Genomic DNA, 20,102 nt, shown 5'->3' with positions numbered 1-20,102 from the left:
TCAACATAAGAATTTGTGGGGTATACAGATAATCAGTCTGTAGCATCTTTTGACTTAAATGTAAAGATGTTTGAAAAGCTTTGACTATATGAATACTTATTGTAACATTATTTTAAATGTTGAAACACTGACAAGTTTTCAGTGTATTGAATGAAATGAACAGCTATGTGACTTGATTAAAGCATACATGGTGATGTGAATGTATAGGCAAAGAGCATGGTATGAGTGACCTGTGCTGACCTATGTTAGTATTAATCTCAAAATATTGGGATTTTTTTTTAGTAAGGAAAAGGATATAGTTTCTTCTCTTTTTAATATTCTTACCTAGAAAAGTATCATCATTTATCTCTCTTTCCTTTACCATTAAGATAATAATTGCTATAATTTGCACATGTTACGTGTACATATTGTCTGTTATATGAGCTTCAGAATTGTAAGCTGTGTGTAGTGTGTTCAGGCAAAGTTCCAGCACTCAGGCTTGACTCTGAGGAAGGAGTAGAACTGCGTAGGAACAGTGAATATTTACAAATACTATCTAAGATTTTGTAAACCCTTGACGTTTTTCCCTTTGTTGCCTGGAGAGAAGGAAATAAAGCTAAGTGATAGATAGATGTCTTTTAGCGTCTTTGTTTTCCTTACCATTTGGGATATTCTTACCAAAGGGTCATTTATTTGTTGAAGGTTAGTTTGTTTGTAATATAGGCTTTGACAGCACAGTATTTGATGAAATTATTTTGAGAGAGCCATTGCCTTCCTATTTGTATTACTTCAGAAGGCCCAAGTAGAACTGCTTGGAAATTACAAAGTAGTACTATTTACAGTTTCATGTAAAGAATTTATTTCTGAATGAATCAAATTATCCATTAATAAAACAGGCCAGAAGGTACAGGCTTGTAAGAAGCACATACAGACTCACAATAATAATACTATACTTTCTTCAATCCCACGGCCCACAAATGTGATGTTCTAACCTTGTAATTCTAAATTAATTTCTCATTGTATGATACTGTACTGTTTGTAGCTTGTGCCTTTTTTCCACCCACTCTCATGGGTTTAAAGTTGTCTCTAATATTAAAATGCTAATTATAATTTTACCAGAACAATTCTCCTTACAAAACTAAATTTAATTTGCTAGTCCTTGAGTTTCTGTAAGAATGACAAGTATTAAATAGTAAGGGAGGGCTAAGTGTAAACATGAACAAAATTGATTGTCACAAAATGATAACTAGTTATATAAGCCAGGTCTTGATCTTACAACTTGTAAGGTAAACAACACATTAGAAATATAACTAAAAGTTCGAGAATAGTATTAACAATCTTACGGATATGCTATGAAGGGTTAACTATTTTAGAGGCTTTTGTGGGGTTGGTGGTTCATTTTCTTGTGAAATGCTTGTATAATTGGAAGGGTAATCCTCTTTTAAAAAAAAAAAGTGTCTTAAGGTTTATGAGATTTTTTAAAAAATACTTTCTTCAACATAGAAATGAGAATTTATTAAGAGTCATTTGAATTTGTTGTCTTTCAGAAATCGAGCTATAGCAGATTATCTTCGTTCAAATGGCTACGAAGAAGCATATTCAGTTTTTAAAAAGGAAGCTGAATTAGATATGGTATGTTTGACTTTTTACAGTTACTCATGTAGTTGATGAGTAGATTTTATTGAAGTATTAGTAGTTAGCAGTCACCTCAGTTATTTAAAATCTTGTCATTTATTATGGTTTTACTTGGCACTAAACCTGAAATTCACCCACCAACACACACCTTCTTTGTATAATCAGATCATTTTAGTAATGTTTGGGCTTAGAGATTGAATGGTGTGTATGGCTTGAGCTTTTGTATTTGAGCCCTTTTTTCTTTCTTTTTTTTTAAATCTACTTTTTTTTTTTCTCTCTAGAATGAAGAATTAGATAAGAAATATGCTGGTCTTTTGGAAAAAAAATGGACATCTGTTATTAGATTACAAAAGAAGGTAATGAAATCTTTTTCTAAAATTTAGTTGTATTCAGAGTATTAAATATAAACTTTGAAAGTATCAACATAATAAATTTTTTTTCTGCATTAGCAGTTACGTTTAACCTTAAAAAGGTAAATAAAAATACATTTCTATGCATTATGACATATACAGACCATTGCTGATACATTGCTAACTTAGGCAAACAGGAGTACTGGCTGGATTGAATGTAACATAGCCCTGACTTCAAGGAATTGGTACGGAAGAACGCATGGAATCAATATGATGCTAGGAAAAGAGCACTAAAAGGTGCTCTTAGACATTTCATTTTCTTCTCTGAGCTTTGATCTGTTAAGTGAGGGCAATAAGTAATATTCTGGTCCTAAAATTTGTACTTTGAGTAGGCAAAGTTAGAATTAATAATGTTGTTATAACATGATTTAATCCATAGAAAGCCCTTATTAGGAAAGTGCCTGGCACATAGATGTCAGTAGTGTTAGCTTTTATTATGAATATTCTGATTAACAGGTACAATGTAAACGAAGTTGGGAAAGAATTGACTAAGGGTGGCAGAGTTGGAAGGGATCAAGATAGGTTTCCTACTCTTCCTCAACTTGTATGGAGCACCTTCCAGATTCTTCAAGTTAAGGGGTTCAGACACAATTGTATTGAGTTTTTCTCAATGTGCAGTTTTGTCACCCCACTAAGATTTTAGTGATATGTAATATAGATAATTTTCAGTTAAATCTAACATACGCTTTGTAAATTGCTAAAATTTTATTCTGCATATATGGATGCAAAATAAAGGCAGTTTTAAAAAATACCCAATACACAATTTTTATCAGAATCTATCTGTGTATAACTGCTGTGTGTTCCTTCTTAAGGTTATGGAATTAGAATCAAAGTTAAATGAAGCAAAAGAAGAATTTACGTCGGGTGGACCTCTTGGTCAGAAAAGAGACCCAAAAGAATGGATTCCCCGTCCACCAGAAAAATATGCATTGAGTGGTCATAGGAGTCCAGTCACTCGAGTCATTTTCCATCCTGTGTTCAGTGTTATGGTCTCTGCTTCAGAGGATGCTACAATTAAGGTAGTTTTTCTTTCAAAATTGAAAGATGTACAATAGGATAATTGTTAAAAGCAACTTTAATGTTAATTTGAGAAAATTGGGTGTCATCAATTTAACATTGGACAATAATAGGTCACCTAGTGCTTGGATAACTTGTCTTCTTGAAGACTGGAAGTGTAAGTATTTGCCTTATTTATAAGCAGGAGGAGAAGGGGATGACAGAGGACGAGATGGTTGGATGGCATCACCGACTCAATGGACATGCGTTTTGGTGGATTCCAGGAGTTAATGATGGACAGGGAGGCCTGGTGTGCTGTGGTTCATGGGGTCACAAAGAGTCGGACACGACTGAGCAACTGAACCGATAAGCAGAAGTGATAGATGCAAATATAGGATTATAAAACTAGTAATTCAGGGGATAATATATTATGCAAAAGAATTCAATAGAGGACTTTTTTATCACGAAAAAAGTTGTTTCTATAGTTTCCTTTGATTCAGACACGATGTAGTGACAGTTGTATAACCACATACAGAAAGATAAGTAAAACATGGTTTTAAAATTTTAAGTAGGTTTCTCTATCTAAAGATTATTTCAGATTAAGTGCTAGATTTTAACTTTGATTTGTAGAGGTATAGCTAAGAAAATGTGAGTAGATTGCCAAGATTGTTTTCATCATATAGCAACAGTCAGCATATAATGCAGGCATGACTTAAATGTATGTACTTAACCCGTTCTTCAAATTAAACAGGTTGTATGTTTTCCTTTTGTGGTTTCTTTAGTCTCTAAATGAGTGGCTTCCTTCTTCCTGTGGGCTGGTGATCGATGGGGCGTGCTGCCAAGTGATTTGAAGAGAGTCTTATATACATATTTGCATTACATGTTTCTGTAGGCTGAGATGACTACCTCTCCAATGCACTAATATGTTGCTATCTTGCAGATTATGTTGACATGTATTTAATTTATTAACTTCATGATAGTCTTGTCTACTAAAAACTGCACTCCTGTCATGAAGCATGGGGTTAAGATCGGCTTGTCAAATAGATGGAAAGCTCAGTCTTAACCTTTGATTTTGCAGCAGCAGTATAAGAACATAAACAAAACTGCTAAGGTGCCATCTGTTGGGTTAACTTTAAAATATTACAAATGGAAGTTTTAGAAGCTTGATATATAACCATAGCACATATCTCAACAACTACTAAAATTCTCTCTTCCATTTAGTCTTTATTTAATGTGTACACATGGCTGTTTTGTTAATGACAAGCATTTGTATATATTTCCTTTTTTGATTAAACTTATTTTAGAAATACTTTTCTTTTTTTCTAATGAAATCATCATTTTTTGTCATTTTTAATGACAGTATTTTAATTGCATCGTTTAAATATCTGAAACTATTTCTGGTTGTCACTTAGAATTAGTTCTTAAATATTAAGAAAAGTAAACAGCAAACAAAACTGAAAAAATACCTTCAATTAGTAAAGCAGAGGATGGATTGATTTAGAGTTCAAACACGTATGATAAACAGTTAACATCTCAATAGAAATGTGATGATAGGACACGAACAGGTAATTCATAGAGGAAGGAAAAATAACCAACATTAGAGTTTTGGCCTCATTACTAATAGTAGAAAATATTAGTCACTCAGTGATGTCCAACTCTTTGCGACCTCATAGATTGTAGCCCTCCAGGCGCCTCTGTCCGTGGAATTCTCAGCAGAACCAACAATAGAGCTTTGGCCTCATTACTAAGAGTAGAAGAAATGTAAATTAAAATACATGTCAAATCTAGCAAGCTGTTTTACTTTTCATTTTTTACTTATTTTTGATTTTGTTTTATTTTGTCTGTGCTGGGTGGTCATTGCTGTGCTGGCTTTTCTTCAGTGGTGGCAGACGGGAGGTGCTCGCCAGTTGCGGGCGTGGTGCGGGCTCCTCGCTGGCGGCTCCTCTTGCTGTGGGCGCAGGCTGCAGCAGTTGCGGCCTGTGTGCTCAGTGGCCGCAGCCCCCAGGCTCGGGAGCACAGGCTAGTCGTGGCACACGGACTTAGTTGGTGCCACAGGCTGTGGAGTCTTCCTGGATCAGGGATCAAACCTGTGTCTCTTGAATTGGCAGGTGGATTCTTGACAACTGAGCCACCAGGGAGGCCCCCAATATTTTACTTTTTAAATGAGAATTCCCAGTTGTGGTAAGAATTGGATGAAGCAGGCATTGTCATTACATTTGATACAGTCTTACAGGAGAACAATTTTAGCAGAATATATGAAGGGCTAAAAAACGTAGTTTTTGACTCAAAATTCTTTTTCAACCATCACTGTCTTACCTAAGTATTGCAGAATGAGGATGGATATTTTTCAACATTCAAAGGTTTTCACTATAACGTTTTCTATAGTAATGAAAAAAATTGCCTTTTGTTTAGAAAATAATAGGAATTACTTCTAAAAGAACATTTGCTATTAAGTTTTTAATGGCATGGAAAAATTCTTATGATAAGACACAAAGGGAAAAACAGTTTAATGACGTATACACAGGCACTGTACTTTTTTAAAAAAGAGCATAGAAAAAATGGAAAAATCATGCCATTGGTAGGATAGTGGATATTTTTATTGCCTTTATATCAGTACATTATAGATTTTTTTTATCATGAGCATTTATTTTATAATCATACAAAAGGTAAATATCCAGTAGAGAAAAAATTGATTATCTTTAATTCCTGACATTTATAAACATTACATTACCATGTTTGCTTACCATTTATGAAGAGACATGGTTCTGGGTATATTTATTAATATTTTAGAGGAAGATGCTTCAGTGTTCTTTAATGAATGCAGGAAACAAAGTTAACTGAAATGGAAGTGAACTTCAAGGTCACACCTACCATCAGAATGTATTCACCTGAACTCTTGGTGTTGAAACAATCAGATATCAAAATGGGTAAAGATAATATTAAAAAAAAAAACCCTGTAGACTGATACAATAACATTCATGAACATAAATGCAAAATCCTTAACAAATTATAAGTAAATTGAATCCAGCAGTTCATAAAAGGGGTAATTAGTATGTCATAACCAAGTTGGTTTCATCCCAAAATGCAAGATAGGTTCGATATTTAAAAATTAATTGGTGTGATATACCATATCAGTTAAAAAAGCATAATAGGTTCAGGAAAAGCATGATAAAAACTCAAGCTAGGGAGGGAGCTTCCATAGACTGATAAAAGGTAAAGGTATCTGGTAAACCCACAGTGGACAAAATATAAATACTTAATGGTGGAAAGCAGTTCTTCCCCCTTGAGTTCAGGGATCAATGACTACTTAAATCCATGTTTGTATTAGAGTGGCTAGCCAATGCAGTAGAGAAGAAATAAAAGGCGTACAGATTGGAAAGGAAGAAATATTACCTGCAAATGTTACTTGCAGATAACATGATTTTCTGTGTAGAAAATCCCAAGGATTCTTCAGAAATTTGCTAGAACTATGACTGAATTTAAACAGAATGCCAAGATATAAGGTCAATATATAAAAAGTAAGTATTTCTATAAACTAGAATAATTGAAAATTGAAATTCTAAAATGCCATGATAACATCAAAAACCCCTCCAGTATAGTTAAGAATACATTAAAGAAAAAAGAAGAGAAGGAAATGGCACCCCACTCCAGTGTTCTTGCCTGGAGAATCCCAGGGACGGGGGAGCCTGGTGGGCTGCTGTCTATGGGGTCGCACAGAGTCCGACACGACTGAAGCGACTTAGCAGTAGCAGCAAAGAAAAAAAAATACATTAACAAACTGTGAAAAAAGCTAAACATACAGTAATCACTTCAGTGTGGAAGTAGTTGAACATTTAAGTGGTAAAATTTTTATATGTTTATTTTGGGGGGCATACATAAATTTTCTATAAAAGAAATGTTTTTAGAGGATATTTTGTGTGCATTTTTTTTGCATAGTTGTATAATTTTGTGGGTTTTTTTAATCCCTTATATCTGTGTGGCAGTCTCCCTAATATTGGATGTTTAAATTGTTTCTAGATTTCAAAATGCATTTTCTAAGTTTCTTTAAATTGGTTGAAATACACCCTATCGCAGATATATTTTATTATAGTAAGAATGGAATCAGCTGTTTGATTTTAGAGCACGTATGTAATTAGTGTTAATTACAGACTTAAGACTAGCATTTGACCACCAGAATAGAAGTTCAGTGTGTTCTTGAGATGTGTTTATAATAATAATTATTCTTGATAGTTCATTATTTTTATCATCTTAGAAAAATTCTTTAAAAATGTGACTGTGGCTCAGTGCTTTTACATGAAAATGACCATATGCTTCTGTTAATCTGCTATTGAAAGACAGTTACATCTTGTGAAGTCTTTCCTTGGCTTCTTAGATGTCTGAGCTCTGCTTGTCTAGTAGAATTGGGTATTCCTTCATCATTCCCCTAATACTCTACATATAAATTCATGTCAGGCTCCTGAATTTTTTTTTCTACTTTTGGTCCTTATATTTACTTTTTAATTTGTCTGTTGCCTGCTGTCAGGCTGAGACGGGACTCTGATCTGTGGCAGTCACTAGCATGATTAGATATATGGTGGATACTTAATAAATGTGGTTTTAGAGGTTTATTTAATAATCGTTTTTCTCTATAGAGAAAAGATCAATTTATGCTTGAAGATGTGATGATTCTAAGACAGTTATCCTTTGTTACTTGCTCGGTTAGTCAGTATAGCGCCAGACTGGCCTGCCGAGTGCAAATGTGAACTGAGAAAGGAATGATGTGATGCTAACCAATTTTCTGTTCACTTGACAGGTGTGGGATTATGAGACTGGAGATTTTGAACGAACTCTTAAGGGGCATACAGACTCTGTACAGGATATTTCATTCGACCACAGTGGCAAGCTTCTGGCTTCATGTTCTGCAGATATGACCATTAAGCTATGGGATTTTCAGGGCTTTGAATGCATCAGAACCATGCATGGTAAGCGGTAGAGGATAGCATTTGATATTGGTTTCTAACATAGTATTGCAGGGGGGAGAAGGATAATGTTTTCTAACAGTGTGCAGGTTCCCTTCATTCAGTCCTTACTGTGTCAGTGGAGGAGCATATGATATAGATAATCCATGGATAGTCATGGTCATTGAGAGTTATCTCTGTTGCGAGGTTTTAAGTATCTCTTCGTGCTTGCGTGCTCAGTCGCTTTAGTTGTATCTGAGTCTTTGCGACCCTGTGGACTGGAACCCACCAGGCTTCTCTGTCCATGGGATTCTCCAGGCAAAAATACTGGAATAGGTTGCCATTTCCTTCTCTAGGGGATCTTCCCAACCCAGAGTTTGAATCTGCGTCTCTTGTGTCTTCTGCATGGCAGGTTGGATTCTTTACCACTGAGCCACTTGGGAAGTAGCTCTTAGTGGTTATAAAATACTTATTTTCACAAATATTTTTGGATGAGAAAAACTGCTAGGGCATCTATCCGTTCTTGAGAAAAAGAGAAAATGAAGTTACTGAGGTTGTTTTTTTCTTTCTGTTTTTCATTTTTCTCATTTGGGAAACTGAAGTTAGAGAGTAGATACAGTAAAAGCTGGAACCCAGGTTCCCTTGCTCACTTTTTAATATCCCACATACAGTGTAGTCTCATTGTTATCTTCTCCTTGTCCTAGAGACTTCTTTCTGAAGCAGTTTGGCTTTCTGGAAAGAACATGGGCTTTGAAATCAGATACCTGGATTCCGAGTCCTACTTGTTTACTTACGGCATTAGGAAATTTTAACCTCTTTAACCTGTAAGGTTAATAAAACTTAAGTATTAAATTAAGAATTGAAGCCATAAGGCTTGTGAGGATAAAATGAGATTGTATGCTTGATTCATCTGGTTTAGTACCTGGTACATAGGAGGTGGTCACTAAATAAGGATTTTTGTTTTTTAAAACATGATGAAATATGGATGTTTGGATTTTATATTAACTGTGTTAATAATAAACTATTTTTAAATACATTATCCAGTGATGTTAGCACATGAGAAAGCTATGCAATTACATAGATGGTGTAATTTGAATAGTATGCCCCCCACTCCCCAATTTAAGTGCATTAGGGAAGTTTACCAGTTAAAGGAGTTTTGTTGAATCCTTTTGTAAAATCTGTATTTGTTTTGTTAGGTAGCCTGTGTCTTAATTCTCTGACTTAAAGAGTTCTTTCCAATCATTGTATATTCCTTTAAATGTTGTGATACTTAAGAGAATATTCTGGGGCTTTTTTTTTGCCATAGGATAGCTAACTAGCATTATGAGTAATTTTTTTTTTTTTTTTTTTTTTGCTCCTGTGCACATCAACACAAAAAGCTTTCAACCACTAGTTTCTACATAGAGCCAAATGCCCGTTTTTCTTACCATTCTGTTCATCTCTGTAAATCTTATTTCTATTTTATATCTTAGAATAGCAACCATGGAAATTTTTTTTGTTGTTTTGCTTTTTAGTGCTCAAAAACATCCGGTGTATTAATATATTCAAATGCTGATGGTACCGATTACCTGTGATTTTTAACACATTATTGGCTGGGGGGTATTTGCAGAAATGAACACCGTATGGCTTTAATAGGTCTCCAGTTAATAATATGTTAAAACAGTTGTGCAGGTTGAAATGTAAATTGAGCTGGCTACTTATTTTATTGTGAATTGTTTTATTAGTTACTAATTCCTTAACAGTCCATTACGTTTTTGTGTAAATCCAAGTTTCTTATCAAATTTATATGAACTCCATTGTATTTAAAGTAGCTGTGATACTTGAAATCCCGTGATGAAATCTCATGGTAAATTAAGGTTTAATTGCTCTTGGTGATATATTGTTTAATATATTAACTGTGTTTTGTGTTTTAGGCCATGACCACAATGTTTCTTCAGTAGCCATCATGCCCAATGGAGATCATATAGTGTCTGCCTCAAGGGATAAAACTATAAAAATGTGGGAAGTGCAAACTGGGTAAGTAGATTTAGTCGAAAAGGCATCAGCTTAAAGAAATAATATTCAACAAAAAATCCAAAACTAGGTTCTGACTGTTCTCGTAAATTTGGCTGTAACCCAGAATGATTACCATGACAGTTACATTTTAAAACTTAAGTTTTAATCTTTAAATGTCTACCCAAAAGGAACAGAGAAATTATGGAAGAAACTCTATATCCTTGAGAGCCATTTTCTATGTAATGGCTTATTTTCTCTGTGGTCTTCTTTTAGGTGATCTCTCTGAGTTGAATTAAAATGTAAATAACATTTGTGCAGGTATGCCCCATTAGGCTTAATTTGGTTGTGCTTAGAATTACATGACTGTTATAATAAAACCTTAACCTACTGGTTTTGTCCAGATTAGTAAAGAGCATGCCTTTTTCCCAACATGGCTAGAAATATTTTTGTTAGGTTTACTGTGTGTGCTTAGTTAAAAGATTATATTTCTCTCTATTTTTTTCCTTCTAGATTTTGATTTGGTTAGCTCTTTAATGATATTTCCATCAGCTTATTTTAACTGATGTTTGACTTTCCAGCCTGTCTCCCTCTTTTATTAACCAGGAATGTACGTGTATTCTGTTGACTTGCATATGATGCCAGTTCTCTTCGTTCCAGTGCATAGCTAGTTTTGTATTGCTTCTGGGAAGGGCCCCAGTGAGTGCCGTTCACAGTGTAAATTATTATGTATTTTTACAGCTACTGTGTGAAGACATTCACAGGACACAGAGAATGGGTACGTATGGTGCGGCCAAATCAAGACGGCACTCTGATAGCCAGCTGTTCCAATGACCAGACTGTGCGTGTGTGGGTCGTAGCAACAAAGGAATGCAAGGCTGAGCTTCGAGAACATGAGCATGTGGTAGAATGCATTTCCTGGGCTCCTGAAAGCTCATATTCTTCCATCTCTGAAGCAACAGGATCTGAGGTACTATATGATTTGTGTTATTTCATGATTTTGTGGCTGTTATTATTTGAGAACCTTAAATGACCTTCCCCGAATCTGTTTCATGCCATTTATGCGTTATAAAATCTGCATCCAGAATTCTGAGTCTTGAAATTCTTTCCAGCTTGCAGATAGATGTGTTTATATTTTTTAACCAGTGGTTATTGTTGCTGTCAGTTGACCCTTGATGTGTGCTAGGGTTAGGGTAAGTGAAGTGGTCATTTAAGTTAATCAGAAATTAATTATAATTGTCCCTGTTTTAAGAGTATAGCAATACAAAACAAAACTTATGGGAGAAGTTCAAGTTATCTTCTAGGAGAATAGATTTTCTCAGGACTTCAGTGGTGTGGTCCAGTGGTTAAAAGACGCAGCTTCCTGATCAGGGAACTGAGATCCCACATGCCATGTGGCATGGCCAAAAAATAAAAACAAGAATAGCATTTGTTTTAAATGAAGAATATTTCATATGGAGGCCTCTGATATTCTTGATCATTTGTGCTCCTCATGATTTCATTCTTTGTAATTAATACTTTTAAAATTACAGAATAATTATTTCTGTAAATATTGTTGTATGAGCCAAAATTCTTTTTTATAGCCATGTTCCTATTGTGGGGTGTTTTTTTTTTTTTTTTTTTTTTTTTTAAATAAATGAAAACTCTCTCACCCTCACCTACCCTCACCAATTATTTTTCAAAATGAAGCTTTTTTGGTAACCTCTTCCTAGTTGGCTGGCTAGTTGCATTTTCAGGTTTGTTGTGTTTTTTTTCACTGCCACCTGGTGGTGGTTACTTACCACGTCATAGATCCATTGTGGCTGGGGTAGGAACAGTCGTATCCAACTCTGTGTGACCTTGGATGAGTAAGTCCTGGATACCTAATGTACAGCATGGTGACTGTAGTTAACAGTACCGTACTGTATACTTGGAATTTGCTGAGAGGGTACATAACACACACAAATGTGGTAATGTGAGGTGATGATTGTGTTAATTGGCTTAATTGTAGTAATCATTTGTATACATAGCTCAGAACATAAGTGGTATGCCTAAAATACATATCGTTTTTATTTGTCAAAAAATGCGTTTTTACAAAATTAGAAATACAGATCATTGTTGGGTAGTTGTCATTTAAGTCACTAACTTCTTGCCCAGGAAATTTCATTTTTATATGTTTTCTGTAGACTAAAAAAAGTGGCAAACCTGGGCCATTCTTACTGTCCGGATCCAGGGACAAGACTATCAAGATGTGGGATGTCAGTACTGGCATGTGCCTTATGACCCTGGTGAGTTTGCATAATTTCACTGCTGCTTTCGCATTTTTACTCTGCATATCTTTTAGGGTCAGATGCCTTGTGATTTCCTAGTAAATCTGAATTATTTGAAGTTCTAAAATAACTTCTTTATAAAGATACTTTTTGGTTAAGAGCATGGTTACAGTGATATGGAGGTTATTTCTATAGACTATTACATTATACAGTGGATCTGCAAAGCCAGTCAGTGCTAGGAGGGAGATTCTAGCCATTGTATCTCTAAAATTATGTACTATCTCCTATGAAATATGTGAAAAACAAATTTACAGACTCATTTATATTTTTTGAAACTGTGCTTTTTGATCTCATTATATTTACTTTTAATGAATCCTTTTAACTTACTATCTATTCTCATGTTCCAGTTTTATTTGGTTATTTTAAGCATTCAGAAATGAACAGTATTAGCTCTATGACTTGGAAATCTGTATTTCATTTAGGAGCCTATTTCATCTAGATTTTAGTATGAAGATATATAAATTATAAGAAGATATTATGGACTTTCTTGTTTGCCTTCAGGAGTTCTAAGGGGGGCCCATGGACATTAATCCAGTGGCAGCTTTTATAATTTGGCATGCATGTTTGTTTAGAGGTTCTTCAGGTGTTAATCATATCTTGAAGCGACTGTCTGTCTATGGGATATGGTAGACACGTATGGAAGTATCATCAGGAACTGATTGGCATTCTTAGAATGCTAGATTTCTAATAAAAAAAATAGATACGTAGTATATTTTAAAAAGAAGAAGAACTGATTTAAAAATTAAACTTTCCTCCTAGTATTCTGAGCTGAGTTCAAATATACTATCTTGCTGTTTGAAAACATGATCTACATTTAAAAATCAGAAAGCATGTGCTGTCTTCTTCTGGAACAACACAGGTCACCATTAATTTCCCTGGAGGTTTCTGCCTCCTGTTTTTCAACTGAAAGAGGATTCTTTTTTTCTGCTTTATTTTGGTGTGGCTCCAAGAAACGTGGTTTGACTTGTATTGAATCTTCTGCAACTCTAGTGATTGGTGGGTGGCTTTTAGAGATCACTGTAATATAACAAAGTGTTTTAAATAAGAGCAAAGAAGGAAAAGTAAACCAAGGCCAAAGATGTATCACCTTGGTCATCATCTTTTTTTTTTTTTAAACTGTTAGCTCTTTTGGGGGGTTCTTTTACAAAAGCAGTATAGTTTATTTACATTGTAGAAAATTTGAGAAGTAAACAGAAAAAGGAAAGAAAAAAGAAGAAAATCACCCTCAGATCACTTTACCATACCTGCTAATAACTACCAACTATATTAGAGTAGAGCTGTCCATTAGAACTGTGTGTGTTGATGTTCTGAGTCTGCACTGTCCAGCAATGGTAGCAACTAGCTGCTAACAGTTATTGAGCATTTGAAATGTGGCTAGTGAGACTGAAAAACTGAATTGTTTAATTTAATGCTAGTTTATATTTAAATAGCCATACATGGTTAATGGCTATCCTGTTGGACTGGACTATTGTACACTCTTTTCTTAAATTACTATGAGGATGCATTTGGTAGTTTTTTTAAAAACGTGAACATGGTATACTATACATACTGCTTTGCAGTAGACTTTTAACTTAGAAGGTATGTGGCATTTGCTCATGTCGTTAGATATACTCAGTACATACAGTGCTTTGTTGAACATCTTGGTTAACTAATTAGTCACCTTACACATTCTTAATTATTTCTTAGGATAAATTGTAAGAAATGGAACTGCTTGCTGGACAAGGGATATAGGTAGATGAATGGATGAATAAAGATATGCAGTAAATACCTACATATCCTTCATCTAGAGTTGCCAGTTGTCAACATTTTCTTTTCTCCACATGTGTATTGTAGATTTTGCTGTATAGTTTGAAAGTTACCTGTAGACACCATGACACTTGACCCCAAATATTTTAACGTGTATTTCCTAAAGGGTATTTTATAAAACCTTAATAAAGTTGTCACACTGAAGAAATTTAATACATTATATATTTAAATTTTCTCTAGTTACCCTAGTAGTGTCCTTTATAACTATTTTAGCCACTATCCAGGAGCTAGTTAAGTATTATATGTGTTGCATTTACTGGTCATATCTTGTTAGTTTCCAGGTTCCTTTAATCTAGAAGGATTCTCTAGACTTTTTCCCCCTTTTGCCCTTTTGGCATTGACGTTTCTAGTGCATGTAGTTTCAATCCACTTTGAGTAATGCCTTAACTATTTTCATAGATGCTGTTTAAACTATTTATCCCTTTATTAAGTCGTACACCTTTTTGTTTTTAAGGTGGGTCATGATAACTGGGTACGTGGAGTTCTGTTCCATTCTGGGGGGAAGTTTATTTTGAGTTGCGCTGATGACAAGACCCTGCGTGTGTGGGATTACAAGAACAAGCGATGCATGAAGACCCTCAATGCGCATGAACACTTTGTTACCTCCTTGGGTATGTATGAGTTACGTGGTTTCTGAGCAGTTAGGTTTTGGAGTGCCAGACCTAACAGTTTAATCTGACCCTATGGATGTTTCCAGGTAAGAAACGAAGATGGGCTTTCAGGGCAGAGTAGAGAAGACAGGTTAAAAAACCTTATGGATTCCTACTGTTTGTTTGAAATTCTCCTTTCCTTAACTCTCTCCATCATCAGCCTTATAATAAAACAGTTACTTTCTCCATTGCACAACATTGGTTTTGGAAACTAGAATTATGAAGAGGATGCTTGTTGACCACTCTGATGGGTAATTTTTCTTCCCTCCTAGTTTGTAAATTTCTCAAAGGAAATGTTAACCTTTTCCCTCTGGCACGTATGTACTACCATGTACCGGGAACTCAGAGAATTGTATTTACACTTAATAAACATCCTCAATATCATCCGGACCTGAATTTAGAATTTAAGATAGTAAATATAATATATTAGAGTATTATGGATCTAATAGTGATGATGGAGCAGTAGAATAGGGGTAATGTTTAAACCTTACAGAATTGTTGGGAGGATTAAACATGAATATAAAGCATTAGTACTAAGCCTTGAGCATAGTAAGTGTTCAGTAAATGGCTACGTTGAGGCTGTCCCTGCTGTTAGAATTCAGTGTTTATTCAACCTCAGTTGGAAAGAGGATAGTGGAGGGGGGGTATTTTTTTTTTTTAGAGATTTAATATAAGATTTCATTGTTTCAGTTTCCCTTACCTAGTTGGTAAGCTTGTGATACAGCTGCTTGGGGTGGATGTGTGGCTGAATAGAGGAAAAAATGGGTATTCCTCTCATTTGAACGTGTTATTTTGTGCCTTATTAAACATTGTTTGTGGCTCAGTCTGATTTTAAAGTGAGCCTTTTCTTTTTTTTTTTCAGATTTCCATAAGACGGCCCCATATGTGGTTACTGGCAGTGTAGATCAAACAGTAAAGGTGTGGGAGTGTCGTTGATTGAGTCTCATTTGGCCCCTCCTCCCTTTTTTCCTCTGGATGCACTCTGATGATACCATGGTTACCCCATCGAGCTCTGTTTAAATAAATATTGTCCTTTCATGTAAATTATTCTGGATGTAGATTGAGCTTATTAAATGTTACACACAAAGTATTCATGCATGGTGAATCCAAATTGTATACTGTAAATTTACATACGTTGTCTAGAAGTACCATAGGGTTTAAAAACCTGGGCTGGCATTGGTCACACCAGGCCTAAGAAGGCAGAAGTTGAATAAATTGAACTAGGGCACTAAACTGAATAGTTGACAGTGTCATTTTATGTTGGATTATTGATTCCTGTTTTTCTTTCTGCTGTCTGTTGGTGCCTGACTTGATGGCCTCATTTGGGGGAAAGTGGTGGTTATTAGGGCTTTTTCTGAAATGTGTATCTATGTAACATCACTTAAGTGTGCTTAATAAATCTTCTTTAAGGATGTTAGATAATAAGGCTACAATTCAAAATCTTCTGAACCATCTATGTAATTAATGGGGATTACATATTGGAATTTTTGTCATGACACATTTGCCAAATCAATGGGATACATTTGTTTTGGCAGCCTATCAAGCAAAGGCTAGTGGTATCTTTATGTAAGAAAATGACTGTAAATCTGAAATAAGAAAAATCTCAGCAACTAATAACAAATCATTTATTTCATTTGGGTCTTACTGCTTTGTAAACAGGTTAAAAAAACACTGTAATACTCTAAGCTTCTCTTTTCCACACTAGACACACTTCTAGTTGTATTCTCCATACTATTAGACTGTATAGTGATGTGATTCCCAAGTAGATTTTAATCTTCCCATTGAGTGTGTCATGGTACAAATCACTATTTGTTTTTGATGTTTTTTAGGGATGTGCAATGTGCATAACATAATGACAAAGAAATTTTGAAAAGGTTATGTTTGCCCATTTTAAGGGAGTGGGAGAAATAACAGCAGTTTGTTCTTCAACATGAATCTGATATCGATTTGAACTGTGTTTTACAAGTTTATTAAAAAAGACAGGGTTTAATGGAGCGTGCATAAAAATGTACTGTGTTTTCACCTTTTGTTTATATATAAATGTTTATGAGTATATAGGCCTATCTATAAGTGGATAAGTCTGTATATGTATATATATCACACACACATACAACCTCCATGTCCTTGGGTCCTGGGTTTTTGAAGAAGTGCTAAAACATATAAATAGAATAAATCTTGCTGTGGAAATACCATGCTTTAGAACAAATCCTTTTTGATCCTAACGCTTCTGAAAACTAGGTCTGACTCTGTGGGAATTTTTCCCAGCTAAAGAAAATCACTTCCGTTATCACCCCCACCCCCAATTTGGCTGTTGAGCATTTTACACATCCCTGATATGTTGTATATTGTGATCCAAAGTTACTACAAGTAGGTTTAAGAGAATTTTTATCTGTGACTTTGGAAACAATATTCCATTGCAAATTAATAAATAATCCCACTGCTTAGCTAACCAACATTTTTTTTTTAAGAAGGTCATTTGAAAAGTTAACAGAACAATGAAATAACAAAGTTTAACAAAGAAATTTATCTTGGATTGCATTTATCCATTTGTGTAATACATGATTTTTTTATATTCTTTTTAGTATTCAGTGGAAATTTTGTTCCTGAAAAAGACAAAGGGTTAGAGTTAATGTGCTGTAGATACACACACAGAGAATAGGCCATATATTTACTAGAAGCAGCTTTATGTCTAGCTTGTGTCTTTTTGTTTGTTGGCTTGTTTGTTTTTAATAATTCCTGAGAGATGTCTCTGGAAGGAAAAGTGTTTTGAAAACTAATGACTATTTTTGAGGACAAAAATGACAACTTAAGCTAATTTCTTAAATACAGTAGGATAACTTTCAGGACAATATTGCCTCACAACCCTGCTCACATTGAGAAGTCTTTTTTTTGTTTCCCCTTAGCTGTTCTGACTGGATTTTTCTACAGAAGCTATGGAAGATTATCTTTGTTCTCGTTTGCTGCTATTTCCTGTCCTACTTTAAGAAATATAAATACATAGAAATGGTGCATCTTTAACATTTGTTTGTACATGTATAAATGTCTTGTATTTTAATTCGTTTTTAGCATGTAGCAACACGAATTGTTCAAGGGTAAGCCACAACATCTAAAAATCACTCCTAGATACGAACAATAAAGGAAAAAAAAAAGGTACCGATTTAGGAGGAAACAAAGCCGCTGTCGCTGGGTTTTCTGTGCAGCCTGCAGTGACTTCCGACACACGAGGAGAAACCGTCACTGTAAACCAAGTCATCCTTGTTGGGAGAGCGCCACAGCCTGCCGCTTAGTTGAGTTACCAGACATCCTCCACTTCCGAAGCAGCGAACGTCGAATCTCAGGGATGGTCCTCAACTGGATCCAAGTGTAACGAGCCCTGTTTGAATAATGAGGGAGGGGGAGAGTGATCCATCCACAATCCGGAAGCAGATTTGCAGAGGTTTCCTGCACTGTTGTTTGACACTGCCCTGTTGATGCCCTTTCTTCCTGTTTCCTGTGTTTTCTCTGTCTGCTGTCTAACCCTGTGCCTTGCCTGGGATAAGTACAATGATGAGGTTACTGGTTTGGATTGTAAGTAGAGGAATTTATTAATTGGTTTAGAGGTTCACTGCTGCTTTGTCACTTTCTCAATCAAATTGGCCACTTATTTAAGAAATAAAAAGCTGGTAGAACTGCATCCTCCAATGATGATTGACCTTTTGTGTGTGTGAAAAACAGACATTCCAGTGCCACCCTGACATAACGTGCCCAAGACGTGCCGGCCGCACCCCTGACCGTGCGAGCCACAGAAGCTGGTTTTAGACATGGCTTGGAGAATAGTTGCTTTTTGACATGGCATCTTGCACTTTAGTAGGAGACTGAGACTGGCCTGTTTTGTCCATTGTGGTGTGACCAGTTGTGTGCCCAGAGCACTGCCGTAGAACTCACTAGTGTTAGCACGCCGTCCTGGCGGAGGGCGCTCGCTGTAGTCTCCGGAAGCTTCGGCTCTAGGTCACCAGGCCCAGTCTCCTTACTGTCAGTGCCCTGCTCTCCTGTTTGCCTCTTTCTGTTTCTATGTGAACTTCCAGATAATATCACTCGTTAAATAGTTTTTTTTTTAATTTATTTAAAGAAAAACTATTTAGAAGAATATTTCGTTTTGTTGACAGTGGTGGCTTGATAATCCTTAAGCAACTGAAAATAAAATTGTCAAAGGAAACGGCACTGAAAAAGATAGTTTATTCTCTGTCCAGCTGTATATAAGTCCAGTGTGTTAACTAATCTAGATGATGCAAAGAAGAATCACCTGGTAAGAGAAGCAACATGTACAAAATCGGTGAGAAAGGTTTCAGTTTTTTCCAGTGGGGTGGGGGGAGGGCAAGCTGGATTTACAAGTCACGACTGGACTGAACTGGCCTTTTAATCTTTCCACTCTATCATGTAAGTAGCTGCTTTCTTGTCCTGCCTATCCTTCAGGCGTCCCTAAAGCTCACTCTGAAGATGGTAGAAACAAACACACAATCTTCGAGTTTAGAAGTTGATCCTGACACTGACATGAAGGCGAACGTTGATTTCATGCGAACGAACAGTTACAGAGGTGGTGATTGGAGAAAACCGTTCCCCAGATTGTAAGAGTTAACTGAAGATATTGACACAATTAAAAAGAAAATCAGTAAAGGAATGTATATAATATTGCTCTTGTGTTTTACAGTAAGATTTGTTGCTCTCAGACTGTGTAAAACAAGATTTATTCATGTTTTCTGCATATTAAAAAATCTTATTGTACCAATTGGTAAACTATTAAATGCCTATAAAACTAGATGTGATTTTTATTTTTCCGGTGTTTTTGTGCACAGATTACAAACCTTTTAAATTGAGTCCCAATAGGAAGCAGGGTTGTGTTCAGCACCAGTCATAGGGAGGGTAAGCAGCAAGTTGCGGGCAGGGCAGCAGGCCTTGCCTTAGGACAGGCAGCGTCTTTGCTGTGTGCTTCCGTCACCGGTCGGTGGGAGGAAGCTAGGAGTACCGCTGCAGTGGCTCTCGCAGCCCCCTGGCTCGAGCAGTTTCCTGAGGCTCTGCTCTTCCTCCAGCAGCTATCTCTGATAGTGGCTACAGCTGAGGCCAGGAAGGACCTTTTAAAACCCCCTTGCAAGGATTTGGTCCTGGAGCGGCGGTCAGGGCCCCCGCGGAGAAGTGACTCGACTGCCTTTTGTCCTGCTAATGAGTGAGCCTTTTTATTCTGCCCAGTGGTCTTGGATTCTTGGAGATAGTTAAATGCTCTTTGTGACCCCGTGGACTGAAGCACACCAGGCTTCCCTGTCCTTCACCATCTCCTGGAGTTTGTTCAAACTCCTGTCCATTGAGTGGGTGATGCCATCCAACCATTTAATCCTCTGTCACCCCCTTCTGCCC

The 20,102-nt window shown here is 35.9% G+C and overlaps 1 protein-coding gene across 4 annotated transcripts in view; it reads left to right on the top strand.

Moving 5' to 3' along the window:
• Nucleotides 1-19,509, top strand: part of PAFAH1B1 (platelet activating factor acetylhydrolase 1b regulatory subunit 1) — a 68,721-nt gene extending 49,212 nt beyond the window's left edge. For all 4 annotated transcript variants that reach the window (XM_006079743.3, XM_006079742.3, XM_025280850.2 and 1 more), the window contains 9 exons: nt 1,527-1,611; nt 1,896-1,970; nt 2,837-3,043; nt 7,813-7,981; nt 9,871-9,973; nt 10,691-10,919; nt 12,115-12,216; nt 14,519-14,675; nt 15,577-19,509. In XM_006079743.3, the coding sequence (XP_006079805.1) occupies nt 1,527-1,611; nt 1,896-1,970; nt 2,837-3,043; nt 7,813-7,981; nt 9,871-9,973; nt 10,691-10,919; nt 12,115-12,216; nt 14,519-14,675; nt 15,577-15,650 (1,201 nt within the window). In that variant the 3' untranslated portion in view covers nt 15,651-19,509. The remainder of the gene's footprint in view (nt 1-1,526; nt 1,612-1,895; nt 1,971-2,836; nt 3,044-7,812; nt 7,982-9,870; nt 9,974-10,690; nt 10,920-12,114; nt 12,217-14,518; nt 14,676-15,576) is intronic.
• The last annotated feature ends 593 nt before the right edge of the window (nt 19,510-20,102 follow it).

The sequence above is a fragment of the Bubalus bubalis genome, chromosome 3 (assembly GCF_019923935.1).
Source record: "Bubalus bubalis isolate 160015118507 breed Murrah chromosome 3, NDDB_SH_1, whole genome shotgun sequence".
NCBI lineage: Eukaryota > Metazoa > Chordata > Mammalia > Artiodactyla > Bovidae > Bubalus > Bubalus bubalis.
Note: the sequence above shows the minus strand (reverse complement) of the source record. Positions and strands in the feature narration are given on the sequence as shown.